The sequence below is a fragment of the Channa argus genome, chromosome 18 (genome assembly GCF_033026475.1).
Source record: "Channa argus isolate prfri chromosome 18, Channa argus male v1.0, whole genome shotgun sequence".
Classification (NCBI taxonomy): Eukaryota; Metazoa; Chordata; class Actinopteri; order Anabantiformes; family Channidae; genus Channa; species Channa argus.
The window spans coordinates 11,951,965-11,976,138 of NC_090214.1; the positions used below are offsets into that span (position 1 = coordinate 11,951,965).

Genomic DNA, 24,174 nt, shown 5'->3' on the forward strand with positions numbered 1-24,174 from the left:
TTTTATTTTTTGTGGTCAGTGAACATTTATGTGGCTATATGTCTTAACATATGGGAACAGATGTCTCTAATTTGAGACAGACAAGAGACACATGTTAAAGAACGCCTCCCTTGAGCTTAGTCTGTATATATCCATGTCACCAGAGAAGAAGCAGATATACTGTAATACATAGCTTATGTTTGGCCTAAATACTGGTTGAAAGACACCCGTAATTTGCTACTGGCACATGTTGCATGATAAGCCACAATTTTTCTGATATTAAAATAAGAAATATGCACAAAATCTCTATATTTTCAGTGTTGGAAGTATATTTACATTTGTACTGCACAAACATATTTGACCTCAGACACAGTTGCAGATCGACTTGTTTCTAAAGATCTGCAAACTGCATGTTTTCTTCTTTTACATGTGCATGCTTGCTCAGTGGTGTTATGACACACTGCATCCAATATACAGTAGTATTTCTCAGTCTCAAATGGATTTAAAAGGATTTGCTCAACAAAACATTCTCATCATAAATAATTACACTCACCTCATGAAATCGCATGCAAGACCAGAGAAAGCAAAACTTTTTCCCCCACCAAGGGAGGACAGACCATCCCTCTGGGAAGAAATGATGGAGGCCTATTGTGGCTGGAACATGCTGGCTGTGCTTCAGTGCTGGATAAATACTGGCAGTGTGACAATAGGCCAGCTTGAGCTGAGAATCTGTCACCTCAAAATTTATCACATCAGGCATCTTCATTCCCCCTCTCACACATATACATGCCATAAAACCTTGTCAGGACCCAAAAACACTGTTATATAATTTCTGTATGTAAAGATAAAGGAGGAAATAACGTGAATTCACATTCAAGAAGATAATTTTGGACAGATGATGCAAACAGAACAAGTAATCACACACACAAAATCTTTGATGGTCATTTCAACCTATGTTTTTAAGTCTCTATCCTTGTATCTCGCCTCTGCTGTGGGAGCAACAATTCACTTCAGATCTCCTCCATCCTGAAAGCAGATAACAGCCTGTCTGAGTGCTACTTGTTACAGGATGAAGCCACCCTCATTGCATACACATGCAAACCCCGGCTTCATAAATCTATCTCCAGCATAATCTAGTTGCTCTGTGTAGGCACTACTCCCCTCTTAAGTACCTCCAGTTCACTCTGCTGATGAATAGCAATCAAGTGGCACTTGTAGGTGAAAATGTCACACAAAGTGGTATTTACATTTTAGACAGACTCCTAACCCTCATTACAAACTCATGCAATCCCAATCTGTTGCAAAAGGACTCTAATGTTAAATCAGTGGCTTCTCCCCTCTATCCCACATAAAGGCAAAGATATTGTATTGTCTGATTAATTGTACAGGAGGTGCTCGTTGCATGACACTAGCTGCAATGTGACAGAATGAAATTAGCTTCCAACTACATTTTATAATTTCACTGTAATGATTTGGAAATAGGCACATTATAGCCTGTGGTTAAGTTCTACAAATGTATGTACCCTTTTTAAAAATAGTTTTCAGTTTAAATTTTGTAGGTTTCCTGGTAAATTAACATGTAGTTTTGGCACCTTTGAGCCATGTCAGTTGCCTCTTCTTTGAATATGTACCTCTTAAAGAGTTGATTTTTGTTGTAACTAAATTCACACTGAAAATCTGCACTGGGTTGATGTGTGTGTGTGTGTGTGTGAATGTAGATACAACTGTATCCCTTCACAATCTTTCAGGTAATTGCAGCAAATATTTGAGCTTTCAACTCTGCAGTACAAAACTATGTGGGTAAGATTACCATCAAAGCTGTGGTAGACCTCAGGGAAAGCCTTGCAGATCCACTTGTTTACTATTAAAAATTCAGCTGCGCCTTTAAGAGCATGTCATGGGAAGAACTTAAAACTATCAAGCAACATCAAGTGTAAATACCGGTTTATTAGGGGTGAAAATGGTCCATGATAAAAGAGTGGGGAAAACATTCACAGTACATTTCATCTCCCAAACATTAAAACACAGTACAGCTTCAAAAAACCATTGTTGCTCTGCAAAACTATGATGCTGCTTTACAAAAATACTGTCCTTTAAGATAGGGGCATAGAGGCTATGTTGGAAATGTTTAACATCTCTTTTAATGTGATCCATTCCTCACAAATTGCTCCAAATACTAAACAGACATATCAATCTAAGAGTCCCTTAAGACTGCATTTGCTTGTGTAATATGAAAAAACAATCCTTCATGAGCACATATGACATCGGCAGATCTATACCTGCAGAACACACAGTAAATTTGCCAGCAGCAAACTGAGGTCTGATGGTTAAAATGCAATGCGAACACAAAACAGAATGTAATTGGTCAGGTTAGGATATGTGAAAGGTGACTGGTGTGTGGATGGAAAATGATTTGTGGTGGAAGGATGTGTAAAAAATGGTCTGATGAAGGTCCTACAAAGAGCCATTGGTCATTTAATGGAGAGGTAGGATAGTTGTCATGGTAAATGTATAAGGTCCCAGGATATAAGTTTAATCACTATCTACTTACAATACTTTTATTTAATTTAAAGTGATGCTGCTGACTGTTCACCTCATTAGCTGTTCCTCAAACCATGAACAAAAATAAAATGATATTAATTCATACACTGTATCATGACCACACAATCAGAAGTAATAAATTAATCCAACTTCAGCCAAAACATAACTCAATGGACCACGTTTGTGGTGCTTTTAAAACAGGTGTAGAGTGGAACTACAGTCATTATGTCTGTGGTCTCTCTTCAATTACTCATGTGATTACAAAGCAGCCATATTATCCGTCTTTGTGCTGTATAATTTATTCCGATTGGGTGTAAAAAGGGGCACAGGTTTATGATGTCAAATGTTGGGCTTTAACTGAAGAAATGTAAAAAAGGAATAAGAATTCAGAAATACTTGATAAAACAGTGTGTTCTAAAATGTGGCAAACAAATACAATAACTTCATGTTGTTTTTAGACTCAATACACAACAGTCGGATTAACATCTGGTCCTACTTTACAAGCAGTAATACATTTCCCCCTGGAGCAATAACGAGGACACATTAGAGAAGATGAGCCACATTCACTAAACATAACTTCATCTTAAAACTAACAGCTCGCACATCAGATCTAAGGTAATAACTGAACCACATATGGGATACACCTTATTCAAAAACAACATAAAATCCATTCAGCTTTCAGAGTTAAAAGAGTTGCTTTGAGGAGTGTTTATCTGCGGTATAGGACAGAAGATCAGATGCCTTTATTTATTGCAGTAAAGGCTTAATACACAAAGCTTAAATGGATTTTAAACAGTTTTTGCATGTGTGTGTTGATTTGTACTGTGTGGAGTGGACAAAACACGGTCAAGTGAAACTAAAAATAAAAAAGCAGTTGGCATGAGGCGATTCCAATAACTGGCTTCTAAAAGATGATCACACAGGCTTGTTAAGTTCTGAGTTTATGGTCAATATTTGATTGAATACAAAAAATCTCTCAATACAGAATGTATTTGTATTTAAAAATGTTGCACTATCCTGCCTGTTTTTCTTATTACTTTTGTACTTTTCTGCAGAATAACTTTTTACAGTGAGAAAAATGCTACTGCTCAAGTCCGTTATACTTTTTAAACCGGCTTTTACCTTTTTAGCTCTTCTTTTGTTTATTCCAATTCATCTAAAATTATCTTTACCTATTGACTACTTTCTAAAACAGCATCTTAACTGTAATTATGAACATACCTACTGTTTTAACACATCTACATTTCTGAATCTGTTTTAAATCAATATACCGTAGGTGTCTAAAATGAAGATGACACTGTTGACTGTTCCCGAAATACAGAGCACATACATGTTTCTGAGGCTGGCTTCCGTATATAGATAAAAATAAAAAAGTGTCAAAGGTAAAATTCTGCATTTAGGTACGTTACCACAGTGGAAGCACACCTACTACATATACTTATTTTTAACAATAGGCCTTCTTTTAGTTTTTGATCACAACTTGGGTTTGCCAAAAAATGCTTTTCTTAAAAATCATCTTTGCTCAACTGGTTGACTCACAATTGGACAAAAATGATCCTAATGACGAAGCACTTTTGTAAAAACTCTGCCTCGTTGTCTGCTATCTTTCTCATACCCCGTGCTCTGTCAGTGGCAGCTTCTTTTTGCAGCAGGCACATTACTGGCTCAGGGACTCACGGACTTTAGCTTGCAGGGCATCACACGTCTTCTTGGCGTCACCTAGCAACATTGCAGTGTTGGACTTGTAGAAGATGGGGTTGTCAACGGCTGCGTATCCCACTCCTAGAGAACGTTTCATTACAATCACCTGGATGGGAGAAGATACAACCACATGGTCATAAGCCCCTATGGGTGATAAAAGTCAACAGTATGATTTCTCTTTATCCTTCAGCTGGGTTGAAATGTGAAAAAGCTTTTTTGCGAGTGGGCCTGATTTCCAGGTTGGGTCAAATATGATTAATTGCTCACATACTAGATTTAAGATGCTCTGAAGGAACCAAGAGTTTAACCAGTTAGCCTGCAATTCATGGACAGCTACTTAATCAACACATTCACAGTCACCTCATCATCATGCAACATGTTAAATCATCCTTTAACATGAATACTGAGCTTCTATTAGAGCTCTCATCCCATGTTTTGTACATTCAAATGAGTATCTCTTTTTAATCTGTGCACCTGTATGTGCATGTCTGTGCAGGTCTGTAAGTGTGTGTGGTGTTACATAGCATGTCCTTTGATTTCCCCTGGGAAAAGTGTGTGAAAACTATTGGGAGAGCTGTGTAAATCCCAGATCTTGTAGCAGTGCCAGCACAATGCTCTGAATGTTGTCATTCCACAGCGACAAGGTCACCACTAATAGGACCAGAATGGGACTGCACCTGGAACTGCAAATAATAATCTGTGTGTATTTGTGTGAGCCTAAGTGTGTATGCGTGTGTGAATTCTTTTCTGTAGGTTTGTTTAGTGTTAGGAATAAAAATCAGTAGAGTTGTTGGAAAATCTTCGATTCCACTTTATCTTTTTTGGCTTCAGGACAACCTGGCGACCTTATTATTGCACATATATGTACCACATGTATTACCTGTTTAGACTTCCAGACCTCCAGCACAGGCATACCAGCAATGATAGAGTTGGGGTCTTCCTGGGAAGCTGAGTTCACTGTGTCATTGGCACCGATCACCAGGACCAGGTCAGTCTCTGATTGGATTTTTTTACAATTAAAATGCATTTAACATCTCCATGATTTCACTTTGCATGTTAAGTGAAGTGTATTAGCTTTTTGACATAATACATAATAGCCCACAACAAATTATCTGAATGCATAAGTCCATCTGGATACTTTCCCTTCAAATAATATTAATAATCCCCAATAATCCCAATGTTTTCTGAAGAATGTCACAGCTCATTTAATCAAATATGTGTCAAGTCCTAAAATATCAGTGCCAACATTTGAGTATTTTTAGTTATGGAAAAAATGTGCATCCTGTTTTTGAAGATTGAATTTAGGCTTATAAGTTAAGGCTCATTTAGTCAGAGATGGTGCATGAAACATTTGAAGATGGTGAATCAATATTATGGATAGTTTTTTTTTCTTCCAACAAACAAAAACAAAACAAACCAAACAACAGGTTTTTAGAGTCAAATGTGAACATCATAAAGTAAAACATGATGGAAATGAATGTAACCAGGTGCAACATATTTTACGGAGAAATCTTTGGAAAAACAAATTACTGACTGTTTCTGCAACAAGTGGTTTCCATGTTGGCAGAAACTGAAATGTTGGAAATGTTAAACATTTCCAACATTTCCAACAAACCAATGAGGCTCTCTGCCTCATTGGTTTAATTTTTATCAGCTGAAAAGTGGATGAGATTTTCGGAAATTTCGGAAGCTACATTGACATTTTGAAGGAAAAAAGTAATAAGTAAACAATTTCTGGAAATGTCAAACTATTCCTTAAACTCCACACCAACCACCAACTATTTAACCACCATAAGTGGTTAAATAAGTGGTTATTTCTCAATTGGTAAATAGATTTATGGCAGATATGCAGTAGATTAGAGAGATCTTACCAGGGAAGTCCTCATTTATCTCTTCCATTTCCAATACAATATCATATGGTACACCAGCTTCAGCCAACAGCACATTGAGTTGACCAGGCATACGCCCAGCCACTGGGTGAATACCAAACCTGTGGGGAAAAAGAGGCTGACTTGTTATAAATGTGTGAACACACTCACTCTATGAGTTTATGAAGACATTAACTTTAATCTCTAATTTTGAATCAGAGAAATGCTACAGTTGCTTAGGAGAGATAAAATTGAATGGAGTTGGGCAGAGTGAGAGAGAATAAGATGGATATCATGGATAAGTGGAGCTGAGAGATGTGATTATAGTCTGGTCTCACACACAAACACACACACACCATTTACAATATCATTTGTTTACCAAATGTGTGTGACTGGGTATACATAGCTCTCAAACTCAATTAGCCATTTCATGTGATCAGGGTTGGACATTTAACACCAGCCACTGCATTCTGGTGGCTGAGTCTCTGTTTACCCCTGTAGCTTTCTCGTATGACCGACTATCATTTGGAGATTTATTATCCATTTGTTCGGTGAGTTTAGGCAGATAGAAAGAGCAGATGGCCCATAGGTTCTGGGACATTTTAGTGACTGTGGCTGCTGATTGACAAAGTTATTTTCTGCACTCTATGTTTTGGGAAGAAACAGCGGGTTTGGTCTTAAGGACTGCAAAAGAGTGCTTCCAAACCTTATATTGGTAATATATATTGTAGCCTCCAAGGAAGCAAACAGCATGTGAAGAAGGATGTAGAAGTATTACAAAGGCAGACAGAAAGAGTAAAAAGGCAAGTGGCAAAACAAGAATGTTTCGAGAGAACAGAGAAAATAGGGTAGAAACAGCAAGAGATCTGGGTGAAGGAGGTTTTTTCTCTTTTTCTCTGACCACCCACTTTCCTCTAATCAAGCACAAATGCTCTAAGTAGCAGCAGCTGCAACGGCCAGGATCAAACGATCGAGCCAGGACAATTACACAAGCTTCCGCTGTACCTTGTCCTTCCTCTCCTCTCTTTTGCATTTCCTTTTTCCTCAGACTTTCTTCACACACAGGTCCTTCATATCTGTCCTAAATTACCTCTTTGTTATGCCTCAATTCATCTCTTCTGTCCAGGGTCCACTTTAAAATCTTGTATTAAGTAACCTCATTCAGTAATTGAATTTTCTTCATAAATTATATTATATTCTCATCGATAATCTACATCTATACATACTGCACCCTTCTGCAGTATATCAGGTCATAAATTATGGACTTGTTATACCATTTTTTCCACAACCATATTTACCTGGAAGTTAGTAGTTAGTAACTGTAGTTTCTTTAAATAATAATTTAAATTTATTTGCTATTAAATTAAAACTTTGTTAATTTCATCACCACTTTACCTGACGTGCTTGCCAGCATCTTTCAGCATCTTCACCAACTCAGCAATGGGGTACTGGGCCTTGGCGGCACAGAGTCCATAACCTGAAGGACAGAACAACAGGTTAGAACGACCTGATATTACATCCTGGTGCAGAATACAACTTCGGCCATGATTTTTCAGATCAAGACAAAAAACACTGCTAATGGTGTGGACATCATAACAGGAGGCCTTATGCAAGTGGTTATGAGACACATCTTGACCCAATTGTGAACTCTCGCAAATGCTACGACAATGTTCAAACATGTTTGATTTTATTGTATCCAAAAACAAGATGTGTTTGAAGTTGGAGCATCGCAGAGGGGGGTCTGAGATTATTATCCAATGAGAATGAAATAGGAAACTGGCGACAAGAACACACAGACAAGCACTTCTTATGTATTATAATTAAAAATTAGCATAAGCATTTCCATTCTCTTCCATTCCAAATCTCTTTATTTGAAATAATAAACACCTCCTGTGAGAGCTGTTTGGAATTTTGTGAACCCACAAAAACTAAATTTTATAAATTTACACAAAATCATAAATTTAGAACCAGATTCTCACAGTATGCCTGCTGCTACAACCCATGTTTGCAAATGACCTATCAATAATATCACAATCATCATTATTGCATTAAGTTGTATACGCTTGCCTGCCCCACAAAAGCTGATGATGCACCTTTGCTTTCAAACTGTACCCTTATCTACTTTCATTAAAATCCTATTATTGAGTTACCTTAAAATCTAACATGTTTCACATTGATACTATGTAATCTGATACAGGTTATGACAAAGAGTTCAGCACTCTTGCACGACATGATATGAATTACCTTACACAACACTTGTTACAATCAAAAGGCAGCATGTGCACTATGTTTAGGACAGTCAACATCATCATGCATGAAACAAGCACACAATTTGAGCAGAGTCACAAGTGAAGATGGAAATTGTTGTTCTAGACACTCCTGTGCAGCGACTTGTTTAGAAATGTTTCAGTGCGACACATCCTTAAAGAAGTGGCACATATGCAGGAATAGTAAAAAGGGTGTTATTCAAAATAAAGCCATGCTTTTAGGGAATAAAAAACTGACAGCTATCCTCTGCACAATTATGTGCATGCAACCCCAGTTAGTGGTTTCAAAATAGTAATGTGACAAAAATTTTCCCACACATAGACAACATACTTGGGTGGGCCGCCCAAGTATATTTGTCCACGCACTTTTTAAATTCTACCAAGCAGAACGATGACATTCTCTATCAATTAACCACTGGACTATTTCCCCTACTCTACCTTACCTGCAGACTACTTATTTGCAGCTGAAAATGTTAAACAGAAGCTTAGATCACCTGTCGGTAAAGTTCATTTCATGATTTAATTGTTGTTTAATGTGTTTGCTCTCTGCTTGTTGTTAGAGAAACAGGCATCAACAAAACTGCTGCCTGTGCCAAAGACTGTCTATAAAAGTTAAGAAGTATCACTCTGTAACAACTCTCAACAACCAGTGGACTAAATGTCTCTGTAGTAGTGGTGGCCAATTAATCGTGCCAATCTTTGACATTTTTAATTATTTGGCAGTAGTAGATGTCTGTCCTAATGCGGCTGGTTAAAAAAAAATGTCCGCTGACACATCTACATACTACACTGCAAGCATTGCCCTCTTATATGCAGCTAAAACCTAAAGTATATCTTTGAATAAATATTTGGTCACATCAGTATTGATACTTGGATAAATAGGTCATACTTCACTTGTTTACAAATGTTGCTACTGTTACTGTACACGCATCAGCACAAAAAGTAGGTAAAAGCCAATGAAAGGTTAAGAGATGGTGATAGTGACTGACTTCTATATTCTTCATTCTTTTGAAATTCATGAAATGATTAATGTCTGGACTAATGTAATAAGTGTGTTTCATTTAACTGAGATATTTTGCCTAATGTTCAGTTTTGTTTGAGGAGTTGAATCAGCTTATTGTGGAAGATACTGGCGTTGTCAGAGAAGTGCATCTATATTCATTAATATAGAAATAACAGAAACATCTGCTAGTAAAGTGCAAACACAACAGCATCAAACACTACAATCTCCAAAATGATCTTGTTGAATAATAGTTGAATCAGCACATATGAAACACATAAAGAATATTGTACCTTTATGAGGTGAGGATTTATTAGATTAGATTCATTACAGAATTTTTAAAAAAATACAATGAATCTGACATTTTTTCTATTATTGTGTATTGTTGTTTCTCTATATTAATAATATTTTTAAAACAAAATCAATTCTCTTCTTTGGTTCTGAATTATTTTAGTCTGCTAAATGCTGATTGTTTTAAATGTCTTAAAATGGTTCAGATATTTGATCAATACTTTTCAAATCCTTATTTAAGTTGAGCCTATGTTTCATTTGTTAATATTAAATTGTATTTTATGTGACTTAAAAACAGACAGATAAACATATCAGCCTCCTTGCTCTCTTAAGTTCGGCATCAGAAATTGCCAAACCCATTTCGGTCGACCACTGTTCTGTAGTCCAACACATATGCCACATTACCATTTTCTGTATTAATTTTGTGATTTGCTAATAACTGGCTGCCTCCATGTCTTTCTCCAAAAAACACATATTTTTTTCAATTATTAAATGTAACATTTATTCCTCTTGCCACTAACTTCTACATGTTTTTGCCTCCAAGTTTTGGATTTATGTTGTGTTTAATAAAGCTGATATGCGGTGCTTGATTTTTAACACACCGTCAAAGACACAAACTCAACGTCAAACAGTCCAGTAGTGTATACTGGCCTTGTCAAAACATCTAGTTAGAACCTGTCATTTTCACACACCAGTCAAAATCACACGGTTTCAAACTCAGCATAGAAAAAAGAGAAACTCTACAAGAACTAGCTAAACAATTTAATGTTTTGTTCTTTTCCCTCTCCTTTTTTTATTCCACCCCAATTCTTATATTTCTTGTGCCTCCAATAGTCCCTCTGGAATTACTCTTATAAGAAAAACAAGTGGACGCAGACCATGCACAGACAGCCCAGACGAACTCAGGAAAACACTTATGTTTATCAGGCAGTCTTAACTGTTTCCACAGATGTCAATCAGGTAAAGTGACCATGACAGCTCCAATTAGGGAGAATAGTCAAAATGGAAACTGGGGGACTGAGGGAAAACCAGCACTGAGTACAAATATTAGTCTGACTACTGAAAAGAACAAGGCATTTTGGTGATTTGTGTTCTGAAACTTCCATCATTAGCAAAATATAGCCTAAATGGAGTGGATGATGACATTTTTATGTCATTTTATTGATAAACGTATACTGATGAATACTATGTTGCAACTGCAAAAAAGAAATATCCGTTTGAATCCTTCATATAAACACTGACCAAGTGTGACTTGGGATTTTCATGTCCAGAGGTTTTGTGACATTCTAATTGACCATCAAACCCTTGCTAACTGGCAAATGTCTTTCAAGTCAGATTATTTAATTACTCGTCATAGTTGCACTGGTTGATGATGCTCCAAAATCGTAACACTTTATTATTTGTTTCATCTCAGTGTGGTATTGCTAAAACAATTTAGAGAAAAGGTTTATTTTTCCTTCTTTGGCTTGGTTTTGGTTGTAGTTTGTTTTAGTACTTTTTTTTTTTTACTTGTATTCACTTCTCCACCATGTGACCACTTTAATTTAGCAATTCTTGTAAATTGCAGTGGTTTCCTCTGAAGAGTTTTTTGTATATAGGCACTCTGTGCCTGGAATGACCAATTTACAGGCTGAATGCCTTTAGTCTGTGTTTACATGTATCCACGTGAGTAAAATAGCTCTTTGGAACTGTGACTGGTTTACAACAGTCTGGCGAGAAGACTGAAACGTCACTAGCCCACACAATGATGATTTTAGGACAGCATTATGATAGTCCATGTGGGAGGTTTTTGAGGCAAATATTGAAAACATGTGAAATGAAGAAATCCTATGTAGCTGGAACAAAGGTTGGACCGCACAGTGTAAGCCCACAAAAGGAACTTGAAGCCAATTCTGAACATAGTATTTCAATTGTCAACAAAAACCCAACATACCCTCATTCCATCTAATTTCCCCTTGACCTTGCATGTATATGCTGCACTGTAGAATGTCTATTTACCACAGACTGACGACCACACAGAGACCTGTGTGTTTGTGTGTGTATGTGTGCCCACCCTACCATTATTCGTCAATTACCCTAGCAAAATGGTGATGTAACATGGGTCACAAAAAGGTTAAATAAACAGAACACACACTTTGCTAATGCTGAAAAAAAGTGACTTGCAAAGTTAAAAATTAACATATTTTTCCAAGACCTCTAAAATGTTTGTAGGTGTATGTGCGTGTTTGCATGTGTGTATGTGTGTCTTACCTGGAGTGATGATTATGCTCTGGGCCTCTTTAATCATGTCGACAGTCTGATCTATGTTAACCTCTGTGTGTGTCCCTGTGATTTCCATAGGCTTTCCTGTACCGGTGGAAGATGTGCCATAACCTCCCAAGATCACATTAGCAAGTGAACGATTCATGGCCTAAGGGGGGGAGAGATAGTTTGCATTTCCACTTTTATGATTACCACTTACAGATGATTGTGGCAGCAGAACAAAATTTAAAGAGAAACCCCCCTCCCAAAAAAAACACACTTTGACGAAAGTTTTGACAATAGAGGGGGCTCTACGAAGCTGCTCTAATGGTAACGTTAGAGTCCCTCCTGGTGGACAGGAATGGAAAAATCTGATTAGACAATATGGGCATTTGACAAACACATTAAATGCATGCTTGACCATGAAGATTAAAACAGTGGTGCTAGGACTCAAAGCAGAGTCCTCCTTTAAAGAGAAACTGTGCTCCACTCACCACACACATAATATATGACAGAATGGCTCCAGATGAACCGATAAGAGCTCCAACAATAGTCAGCAGGTTGTTATTGAGCAGGAAGCCCTCAGCACACAGGGCCCAGCCTGAGTAACTGTTCAGTACGGTGATCACCACCGGCATGTCAGCACCTCCAATAGCAGCCGTCAAGGTTACACCCTGAAAGAGAGAAGAAAACAAGAGTCATATCCACTGCTTTAGTCAGATTAGCTGTTTAATACAGTGAATAGTGTAAGGACTGGCTCTAAAGAGGAGAAGCGATATGAAAAAGAGAAGAAATAAAATATGAACAAATTCTCCGTTCATTCGCTTATTTGGGAACTTGTGCAAATGAAGGACGCTCACACACACACACAGATAAGTCCAGTTACTGATTTTCCCAACAATGTCACGTAAATATGTAAATATATAAATATATTTAAATGTAAATATATATAAATGTAAATATATCCTTTTTACAATATATAGTGTTTCTGTCTGCTGTGCTTAGATTCACATATTTAGGATGCATTTTAAAAAGCTGTACATCTCAAAACATCCAAACGCATTCAACTCCCCTCTTTTTTAAAAAAACATATTTTACAAGGAAATCTGTACTCTACATTTAACCCATCCCAGAGGGGGGAGTGGTGGGCAACCGCAGGGGGTACCAAGGGAACTAAGCTGAGTGTTGCTCAAGGACACACCTGGTGCATGGACTGGGATTTGACTCTGCAGACCCATTAAGCCACCAGGCTGCCAAGAAATACATGTTTTGTTTCTTTTCTTTTCTTTACCTCCGATCACACAATTAAATAAAATGGGATATGAATTAATGTATGCAAAGTCAGAACGTTCTTTCCTTAGATGCTCAAATTCACTATAGAAAAATGCCCCAAAAAACCTAAGTGGAAAAAATGGAAGAAATTGTTACATATATACACAAAGTTACATATACACACAAAGAAGAGCTATAGAAGAGGGATACTTCTTCCAGAAAAGACAGATGTGCAGTTGGTGTTGTGTGTAATGAAAATAACAACAAAGTAGATTTACATAACTGAGAATAAGTCAAGGGCCTCACTGAAAGCAAAAGCAGACCACAGACATGCACACATGACACACCATGACAGCTGAGAGAGCAGAGACAGATCCGAGACACGTGAGGCCTGTGGTGTAGCTGGGATCCAGCATGTAGGGAATCATCCCGCCAACACTGGCTGCCATTAGAGTGGCGTTAAGAGCATGACGAGCAGGTAGAATTAGGGGGGCACTGTTCAGCAGACCTACACATAGGTAAGAAGGGATGAGGAAAGAGATGGGATAGGGATAAAAGGGATAAAAGAGAAAACAGCATGAGTCAGAACTAAAAAAACACCACTGAGATCATCTGCAAATGTATTCATTTGTCATTTAGCTGATGCACCGGAAAATCTAAAGGTAGGCTTCACGTACATCTAAGAAAAAAATAATTTTTAAGCCACCATCACTTAGGCTTGTCTTTAGCCCAACGTGTTCATACATAATTTCTTATTATGAAACTAATACAGCCAAATCACAGTCTGGCTGCCAGAATATGTGCCAGCAAATGAACCTGATCAACTCTTAATTTTGTGTTCCCCTCACTTTAGACAGCCGGAGCTGCAAAGCATTAGATCTTTACAAGTAACTACATTGCAGAATGAGTAAGCACACTCATCATCAGTATATATCAGCAGCAGGGAAGCGCTTTCCAAGAAACATCAAATATATAAACCTAAATATAGTTCACTCACCTTGCAGTTTGCCATATGCCACCAAAGATCCACTGAAAGTGATTCCACCAATGTAGGTGCCTAGGTATGCCACTATCTTGGTTAGGTTGGCTGCAGGGTCTGTGGCGAAATGGGGGTACTCAATCATATATTCGGCCACACAGGTGAGCACGGCCGCCAGGCCCACTAAGCTGTGGAAGGCAGCCACCAGTTGGGGCAAATCAGTGATCTGGATCTTCTTAGCAATAGTCAAGCCTAGAGAGCGAGAGCGAGAGAGAGAGAGAGAGAGAGAGAGAGAGAGAGAGAGAGAAAACAAAAAATGAAGTGTAGCAATCCTGACAGACAAGTAACATTTAAATCACAAGCATGTGCATACACACATTTAGATTAGTGCTGGGAAAACTAAGGGACCAGGTGTTGCTCATGAAGCCTGTTTGAAAGGAATTCCATACTTGTGAGTAGGTCTACACTATGTATGTATGTGTGTGTGTGTGTGTGTGTGTGTGTGTGTGTGTGTGTGTGTGTGTGTGTGTGTGTGTGTGTGTGTGTGTGTGTGTGTGTGTGTGTGTGTGTGTGTGTGTCCCCTGCAGGCAGCCTTGCAACATTGCTGTATCCGGAAAAAAGCATTACAGTCTTTGTGGATAGTTTAGTCTAGATTTCAGTCGTGTTAGTGGAACAATTAGCATTTAAATGATGAAACTGTCCAAGACAAAAGAGCAAGAAAGTGAGTCATAGATGATACTGACCATTTTGACAAAACTCCTCAGTCTAGTGGGGACTTAGTCATACTGTGTTTGATGTAAACATCACAGAGAGTCTCTGTGCTCCACGCACGTGCTGCTTAATATGGCCAAGCTTTGAATACATATACACTCAAACACACCCACTAAGCAAAATCCTTGTACACTAATTTATAGACTTGAAAAGTTTTCCATCTGCCGAAACATAATTCTGTGAATACTAGAACTAGACAGCAAGTTTGCCTCATCATTCATTTGATGCAAATTTACAAAGACTTACCAGCAGTGCCCCCTACAGCCATGGCTGCACTCATCTGTGCCAGAAGCTCAGGACTCGGTTTGAGGGCACCCAGAGTGGCAGCAATCCCCCCTGCGACTCCTATCATACCCAAAGAGTTACCCAGGCGAGCTGTGGACTGGTTGGAAAGGCCAGCCAGAGCACCAACGCAGCACAGTCCTGAGCCCAAGTACATCATCTGGTGAGAGAGACAGAATGGAAAAAGGGGGTTATTGACAAGGATTGAAGGACCAGAGCATAGGAAAAAAGCCAAATAATTACATGGATGTTTCTGCACAACATCTGGATAAACCAAGAATCTATCTGCAGAATAACTACTTGACTTTTAAATTGTCATTGGCTTTCTTACACCAATTCTGAGGGACAAAGAAAATGGTTTCTGCCGGAAACAACAAATACACTCTCAATCTAAACACGTGGACGTAGCATAAACATCCTTTTAGACCTGTTCAATGTTGTATCCAGACTGCAGAGCAGCAGCATAGCCTCCAATGAAGACGCCACCAGGAAGCAGATAGAGGTAGTTGTACTCTGGAGGATCGGTGGGACGCTTGAACATATCCAACATCTTCTGTGTCACAAGGAAACCACCTGGTGAGAAACCGAGAGAGTGAATATGCATATTGTTATAATAACACACATTTAAAGCTACTTTACGGAAAAAACTCAATATAAAAAACCTAATCATAAATGAAAAGCAAGATGGCAACAAAAGGAGTAAGACATGTTGAGGCAGGGAGTCAAGGAACCTGAGCTACATTAAAAAATATATTTTTTAGACAACAGTTGCTCAAAGCTGTTGCCAAGCTCTATAACCAATGTTAGGAATTTAATGAGTCTACTTTATGTCAGTGTAAATATTTCAAGTAGGAAACCTCAAAAGTGTCAAACCGGGACCAGACAGTGTCATACTGCTTTACAGGAAGAGATCACATTACCATATGTATGTCTCCCTTTTTCCCTCAGCATGATTGCAACAAAGTACATGCACATGCACCCACATATACAGAGGTGAATCAGAGGCTACCACCTGTTTCTCTACAGAGTTCGTGTAATTTTACTCTTATTAAAACATATAATAATAATCTGACTGCTATTATTACAAACCAAGCTGAGTCCATTTATTAAAATGGAGGAATGTTAATATATAAACAATGCAAAGCCAGTATCCACTCATTTCTTTTGGGTATTTTTCTGCTGGCACCATATTTGTAAGGTTTGCAAGAACTGAAATGAATTAGCAACACTGGCCAAGTCATGAGTTTTAAAAGTCCATCTGAAATCACCACTTCTGAAGTCATCCATTTTTGCACTCAAAATTAGTTATTGCTGTTATTGTTATTCTCTATCAGTGGTCTATTGTGATACATTAGACTCCTTTTCTCTCAAACAATCTGTTATGAAAACTAGTATAACAACTCATAAATACTTAATTGGTGGCAGTTTCATAATTTCAAAATGGAATGGTTTAATTGGATAAAGCTTAAAACTTTGTCCACCTGTCATACACACCAGGTGCGTCCCTGAGCGAGACACTGAGCGCTAGATTCCCGGGCGCCCCCCTGTGGCTCCCCCCAGGGGGATGGGTTAAATGCAGAAAAAGAACTTCATTGTAACATGTATGTGTAATATGTTTATGTGCTCAATGACAATAAAGTTTTTGTTGTTCTTCTTCTTCTTTACTCAGACAAATCCATATGTCGGCAATTCAAATAGGTCACAATTCAAATTTTGCATCAAATGCAGCTGTTTGATGGAATTTTAAACGCTCAAAACCATGTTCCCATCACTCTGTTTTATTTGACTAAGGTAATGTAGTCTAACTCATCACTAAAACTCATGTCATTTAATTTCTGGAGTGCTAGATCGTCGATATATTTAAAAAAAAAAAAAAAGGAACAAACGTAAAATTGTAGCACAGTGGTTAGTGCTGCCGCCCCAAAGCCCGTAGGTGTAAATGTGAGTGTGAATAATCGAGGCCAATGTTACTGAACAACCAAGTCAAAACTGACGGACAAAATTCTGAGTCAGGTTCGGTTCGAGATACCCACATTACTGTTGATGCAATATCAAACCCCATGTCAGTCTCACGCTGCTGTTCACTATTTCACTTGGATCAGGAACTCATTCTAAACAGATCGCATCTAGTGTATATCATATTTGCTTACTTCATCAGTCAATTGAACTATATTAAGATCTGTTTTTAGCATAAACTTTTTTTCTACACTTACAGATAAGATTAACCTTACTAATCTCTGACTTGTTGCTGAATTTATTTAGTTCAGGATATTTATCAGGTCTTTTCCAATGCATCCCCAAATCTCAAGACTGTAGAGACATAGGGAACAAGTCAGAGACCTGTACCTCAAAGCAAACATATTAGAGTCTGTTTTTAGAGTTAAATTTCTCCATGGTGTTTGGGCTTTTTTTCTGTACAAAGGCATATGTGGGTTACGTGGTTAAGTACTGAAATGTGTGTGTGTGTGTGTGTGTGTGTGTGTGTGTGTGTGTGTGTGTGTGTGTGTCTGTGCGCAAGCGCTTGTGGGGGGTTTTAAATAAAGGATAAAAAAATGGGTATTTCTATAGAGGCTGTGCTGAAGGATAAAGTAAAGGGCTGCAAAGCTCAAAAACGTGATTTGAACAGTAATGCAGCAAAGTCTAAAGGCCTCATGATTTGTGGCAAAATTTAAAGCCTTGCCTTGGAACAAAAAAGCACGTGGTGTCTTGCCACTCACACACAGAAAGTCAAGTATCTTTTAGTTTGACCTTAAACACACAGACATGGCACTGAAGAGATCTAATATGTCAGTAAAATATTAATTTGCTTTTACCAAAGTCTCCATGTCTAGCTGTGAGCTAATAGGAGAAATGAAAATTAATTTGTGGCACAACCCTGGAGGCACACCGTGTTTCCTAGGACTATTAGAGAGTGATGAGTATTATAAAGATGCCAGGAACACTTTGTCATTGTAAGGGGATTTATTAAAAGTAATAGAGCAAATGAATGGGTGTGTGGTCCGAGCCAGAGCCATGGATTGTGAGCAGGTGGTTAGAGAGGGAGGCTGTAAAATTTGGTTGAAGGCCTGTTATTGTACAATCAATATAAAACACTTCAATGTTCAGCTAAAGTATATATTTCATTGGCTAAAGGTTGCTGTAACTGGCAGGGATCACTGTGAAGTAGCTAGTCATGGGTGACTCACCAGCAATGTTGACCGATGAGATGAAGGCAGCAAGCACAGCCAGTGTCTCAGCAGCAGTTGTTGGGGCGTAGCCGCCTCCCATCAGTGACAGACCACCCACAGCAGTCAGACCTGCAGAACAGGATATTTTATCATTCATAAACTTCTTTCATAAAACAGAACAATGAAAAGTTTATGAACTGTTTTCGAAACATTTAAAGCAGATGATCTTAATACTGATTGACATCTTCGGACAACTGGACAATATGTCTCATCTAGTTCAGTACAATGTGTTTTCTTTCCAGATTGGAAAGAGTAAGAAAGAGGAAGATTTAGACATTAAAAAAAGAGAGGGAATAAGGGAAAAACAGGGTGTGTGTATGTGTTTACGAAAAAAAGCTCAGGAAAGCTTGATAACATCAGTCCTTTAATGACTTACAGGCAGTACGATGCAAAAGCACCCACACCCCCCTAGAGCCTGCATTCACATTTACTTGTTTGTGTACAGTTTAGACTGAATAACAAGTAGTTTGAAAACAAATGCATTATACCAAGCGAGTAATGTTAATATGGATTTTTAAATAACACACATGTAAAGTCTGACCATCTTACCAGTCTCTTTGTACTTTATAACATGTATAATACTGTTTGCAGTAAATTTTAAGTGCTGCAAAACTAATTTCACAATGTCTGCAAATTTAAATTTTACCCTGCTACAAAAAAGACAATTATAACAGGAAACAGGCAACATTATTGTGATTAACAAATAAGAGAATAAATAAGAAATAAATTAGAGAATTCACATGAATAACAAGCTTTCCAATTGCTGGAGCTGATCCTAGCTGACAGTGGGTGAGAGGCAGGTACTCCGTGGACAGATGTTTTACAGGGATACCTTGAAAGAACAATATACTTATTGGGAAATGATGTCAGTATTATGAGCTGTGTCTAGGAATTAGCTAGCAAGTTAAAATAAATTGGATTGTTTAAAACAATTTTTTTTTTTTTATATTTATCTTTGTTCATCGAACCAACCAACCTTCCTTTGGCATTCTTTTACCTTCCTTCAAGCTTGTGTCCTGTACCAGAGGTCTAAGAGTTTGGGGGTCAAGCTCAATATCTTAGCTGTTCCTGGGACTAGACAATTCTGAAGAGAGATCTCAGCTGTTCCTGCTGTCTGTGGGAGCCACTCTCCCAGCTCTCCCACTCTCTGCTTGAATCACCTAAAACCTCATTGCACTAGAAAAACTCAGTTTTCCAGCATAGGAACCTTATCCCTTCTGAAAAACATGGTAGTGGCAGTCTCCAGATTTGGGCCTTTTATGCTACCTCTGGACCAGCCAGTTATCATTGAATAAACTATGAATTCTGAGCTGCGCAGGCAAATTCTACAGGAAAACATTAAGACATCCACTGTGAACTGAAGTTCAAAACAACTTATGGATCATGCAACACGACAACTAATCATAAAGGCAAGTTATTCTACCAAAGTATAGTTAAAGCAGAAATTGTAAATGATGGGGGAGCTGCTATGCAGCTGGCCAGCACTCATCAGGAGCAACTAAGTTGGGGTTCAGTGTTTTGCTCAAGGACACTTCGACATGTAACCGGAGGAGCCGGGGATTGAACCAACAACTGCGAGATTGGTGGACGATCACTCTACCTTCCTGTGCCACAGAAGAAATTTAAGGTTTTTGAATGGCCGAGTCAAAATCCTGACCTTAATCTTATAGGAATGCCGATGAAGGACCTGAAATGGGCAGTTAATATAAGGAAGTCAAACAACATCCCTACGTTAAAGCTGTTCTGTACGAAAAAATTAACTATAATCCTTCCAAGATGCAGGACTGGAAAACAGTTAGCAGATATGTTTAGTTCCAGGTGTTTCTGCATAACTAATCAGACAATATTCTTATTTATTTAGGGGAGCCTGGTGGATCAGTGGTAGAGCATTGGGATGGGATGCAGAAGGCAGCAGGTATAATGACCCACCAGGTGTGGCCCAGATAAAATGGGAGGGCTGTGGCAGGAAGGGCATCCGGCGTAAAAACACATCAACTGTGGCAACACCTGAAGGAACAAGCTGAAAGCCACAGATCTTTTTTGGTTGTCACATTTATTTAATTTAGTTCTCTTTATTTATTTTGTTTAATCTGATAAGGGTTTAGGTAAAATTTATGCAGAAAAACAAAAAAAAATAATAGTTGCAAAAACTTTCAAAAACCACAGTATACTAAAAACAAACAAACAAACAAACCAAAAAAAACGGTGTACTGGGTGGTCCAGTGTCCTTTAGTGCCTTGGTGACAAACAACAGGCTACAGGTAGAGTGTAACAGTGAATCAGTGCTCTCAAGTAGATTAAAGCCTTTTTATCAGACACCAGATGTAAAGACATTTTTTATGAGCCAGTGGAGCTGAGACCAGTGTCTGAAGAATTTAAGATGACCCACCAGTCACAGTCACTACAGGTTGTAACAGTATAATCTACCGATGAAGAATATAACTATATCTCACTCACAGCACAAATTCCAATATGATTCACTAATGTCTCTGTGTCTGTGTGTGCGTGTGTTTAAGACTCCTGCCAACAACAGAAATCTGTTGGTCTCACTGTTTCCATAACCGCAGTCAGTCGGTGACAGAAGTTAAAAAAAAAAAAGGAAAGAAAAAAGGGTCATAAGGTCATGCCAAATATAAAAGGAAAATACCTGGACAGGGAGGATACAGAGAAAAGGAGGAAAGGACAGGAGGGAAGAGAAAATAAAGAGAAGAGAGGAAAGTTATTCTTTCCAATTGAACTTAATGCACCTTAATTTCTTACATTTGCAGGCTCCGTTTTTAGCAGTAATCAATGATTGATTTTCTGAACTCAAGCTTCACATTATAATGAAGAGGAAAAAACAGGGATTTATAATATGAAGGTATAGGTGTCACTAAAACAATTATAATGTGAAAACTTGTTTCTATACTACTGAACTCTGATCTCCATCTCCAGATAGGGTGTTACTTCCTACACCACTGTTGGTCTTAGGAGTGATCAAAGCCACAAGATCACACACAGGCACTTACATCTCTAACCTCTTAGCCCTTATGTGTTAAGCCAAAGCTGACAATAAGGCCACAAACTTTAAAAGTTTTTATTTGGTCTGAAAGGAAACACAGACCTGCTGGACTGACCTGTGATATGTGTGATCTTGAACCTAGGTCCAACAAAATGCTGTCCAATTAGAATAGAGCTTTAATGCCATTTGGACTCACACTTTACAGCACAGGTACATTGGAATGCCTGTGTGTGGCTAGAAAGCCTGATTAATCCAGATCACTATAAAAGAAATAAGGATAGCAGGAGAAATGCCACTTCAATTATGATGTATTACATTTTTTTTATAAAGATTAATGAGAGACTTATCTTCTATGTAGATTTCAAATCATACAGTCCAACTTTGTCTCTGTGGCTAATGCTGTAGTTTTTTCTTTTTTCTTTTGTCCTTCCAGCTTATCCTGGGAGTTCAGGGTTGCCACAGCGCCACTTTACTTCTTAGAATACCGCCTTCACGTGCCAGAGAAATGACAAGACACATCAAACACAACTAACCTGAGATAGCATTGGTGACAGACATGAGTGGAGAATGCAACGCTGGAGTGACACCCCACACTGTGTGGTATCCCACAATGCCAGCCAGTCCGAAGGTGGTGACAATCTGAGTGAAGGCAGCATTAGGAGCAGACAAACCCAGACCCAGCAGGGTGGCAACACCTGGCACAAAAATAGTCAAAGTTAAAGTGATAAAACAAGAACTACTGTAAAGTAACAACTGAGAGCAGCTTATGTTTAAATAAGGTTAGTTAGTAAACTGAAGAACATCTCCAGGAGGAGAAAAATCTAAACTAAGAGTTTCAATTTCAAACCAAATTTGACTTAAATAAAATGGGTAATTTCTAAAATGTTCATAAAACAATTATTTTATCTGAACCATGAAACTAGCTGATATAGGACATGTAAAGCAAGGACTACATGATACTTGATACTGGAAAGCAAAAATATGGTGTTTTCACTTTTCTATTTCACTGCCATCTTTCAAACTATCTGCAATCAACGCAGCAGTTTAAATACCATAAATTAGCTCAGCAGAAATATTAGATTTCCACTCCTTCATAGACATTTATTGATGGATATGTGGTAGGCATTTGACCACACACTTTCCTTTTTCTGAACCTGATATGTACTGCATAGTTTTCTGTTAAACGTGGGGGACTGATCACACATAATGTACTTTCTTTGCAAACCCATCTACTGTAGCAAAGTAAGTCATGTATGTCCCTAATAATCCATCCGAAATATATTCAATTATCACAATGTATACCAGACTAAAAAGTCTGTACCCAGCACCAACCAACCTCTCACACTACAAAAAGAGAGCAGCAGAAACCAGTAGCTGTGTGATGGTGGCAAGTAGGAAAGGCCTAAATACCTAAACAACGTGTGAACCATATTAACTGCACGTGGTGCACAAAGACAGAGAGCTGTGTGGCACCATAGGAATCACTCACTACAGCACTACTTCAAACAAACACTCAGCAAGACACTGTTTTTACAATGAACACTTCCTGAAAGTAACAGGGTGTCCGTGTGTGTGTATTCATGTGCTTGTAATCTGCGTATGTCACTGTTCCTGTGCACATTACAGCCATGATGTGAAAAGTTCACCGTTATCCTACCTACACCTATCCTTATATCACACCTCAGCCTTCCTCAATGAGGTCAATTAACAGACAAAACTTTCTAATGAGCCCTAATCTCAGACTCTGCATTATCCAGCGTTCTCTACTTAACCAGAACATCTGAATTTAATGGCACATTTGGTTTCAACCACAACAACAAACCTCCAGTGTACACGCCAGCAGTTGTGAGAGTTGCCCTGAAGGGAGAGATCTGTGCAGCCTTCTCTGCTTCCAGTTCCTGGACAGACTTGGGTTTAGGAGGAGCTGCGGTGGGCACATTGTTAGGCTGGGGAGCAGGGAACAGGTTCTTTCCATCCTAAAAATTATAAATAGACAGAGATAGGTACATTGTGAAATGTTGGAAGAGGGGGAACAGGATAGAACCATTGTATAAATGGCTCATATTGCATTAAAAAATAAAAGAGAGAAAAGGTCACAAAGGTTTTGCATGTAAGAGTCACTCTTAGTTATATCATAAATATCAAATGATACTTATTAAGAGCTGTTTTGAACTTTATTACATTCCCTGATCTGATTACCCGATTGTCTGCAATGACCTCTGCTGTACATGTAAATCTGAAATATTAGACTGTGCTGTCAAGATCAAAGCAACCAAACTAATGATCTGTAAGTAGAGTAATATCTGCATTTCGGTATCATTTATAAGATGTGTCACCATTATGGTGATTAGATATGGGCTAAAATATTTAGCTGTTTCGCTGTAGTTACAAAAACGACTATACACATAAGCAAATATATCAAAATAAAAAGAAAAAAAAGGAAATAAAAAATAATTTTGATCCTCAAAGTTCCTCAGTTCCTCAAACTTGCTCCTAACATGGCTATTGGTTTATTTTTCTATTGCTCAAACTAGCTTCTGTATAACTAACCTAGCTGCTGCTGCTTAGTAAAGAGCAGAGTGACCATTAGGGGTCTGGGCAACTCCTTGACCAACGTTCTTGGCCTTTTCCTTAATCAGTTTGTCTGAGTGACTTTGGGAGGACTCCCGGTGGTTTCAAATCAAATGTCTTCCATTTCGCAATTATTGAGGCTACTCTGCTCCTGGAAACATTTAAGCTTTAGAAATGTTTTAT

The 24,174-nt window shown here is 38.3% G+C and overlaps 1 protein-coding gene across 1 annotated transcript in view; it reads right to left on the reverse strand.

The window, feature by feature from the left end:
• Window positions 1-1,906: 1,906 nt before the first annotated feature.
• The window catches only part of nnt (nicotinamide nucleotide transhydrogenase), a 31,144-nt gene continuing 8,876 nt past the window's right edge, over window positions 1,907-24,174 (reverse strand). Inside the window, exons 10-22 of the mRNA XM_067483960.1 lie at window positions 23,243-23,396; window positions 21,954-22,115; window positions 18,378-18,488; window positions 15,620-15,765; window positions 15,157-15,352; window positions 14,158-14,391; window positions 13,508-13,668; window positions 12,383-12,562; window positions 11,898-12,057; window positions 7,485-7,566; window positions 6,093-6,211; window positions 5,102-5,217; window positions 1,907-4,327 (exon numbers count right to left, since the gene is read on the reverse strand). Of these exons, the coding sequence (XP_067340061.1) occupies window positions 4,178-4,327; window positions 5,102-5,217; window positions 6,093-6,211; window positions 7,485-7,566; window positions 11,898-12,057; window positions 12,383-12,562; window positions 13,508-13,668; window positions 14,158-14,391; window positions 15,157-15,352; window positions 15,620-15,765; window positions 18,378-18,488; window positions 21,954-22,115; window positions 23,243-23,396 (1,971 nt within the window). The 3' untranslated portion in view covers window positions 1,907-4,177. The remainder of the gene's footprint in view (window positions 4,328-5,101; window positions 5,218-6,092; window positions 6,212-7,484; window positions 7,567-11,897; window positions 12,058-12,382; window positions 12,563-13,507; window positions 13,669-14,157; window positions 14,392-15,156; window positions 15,353-15,619; window positions 15,766-18,377; window positions 18,489-21,953; window positions 22,116-23,242; window positions 23,397-24,174) is intronic.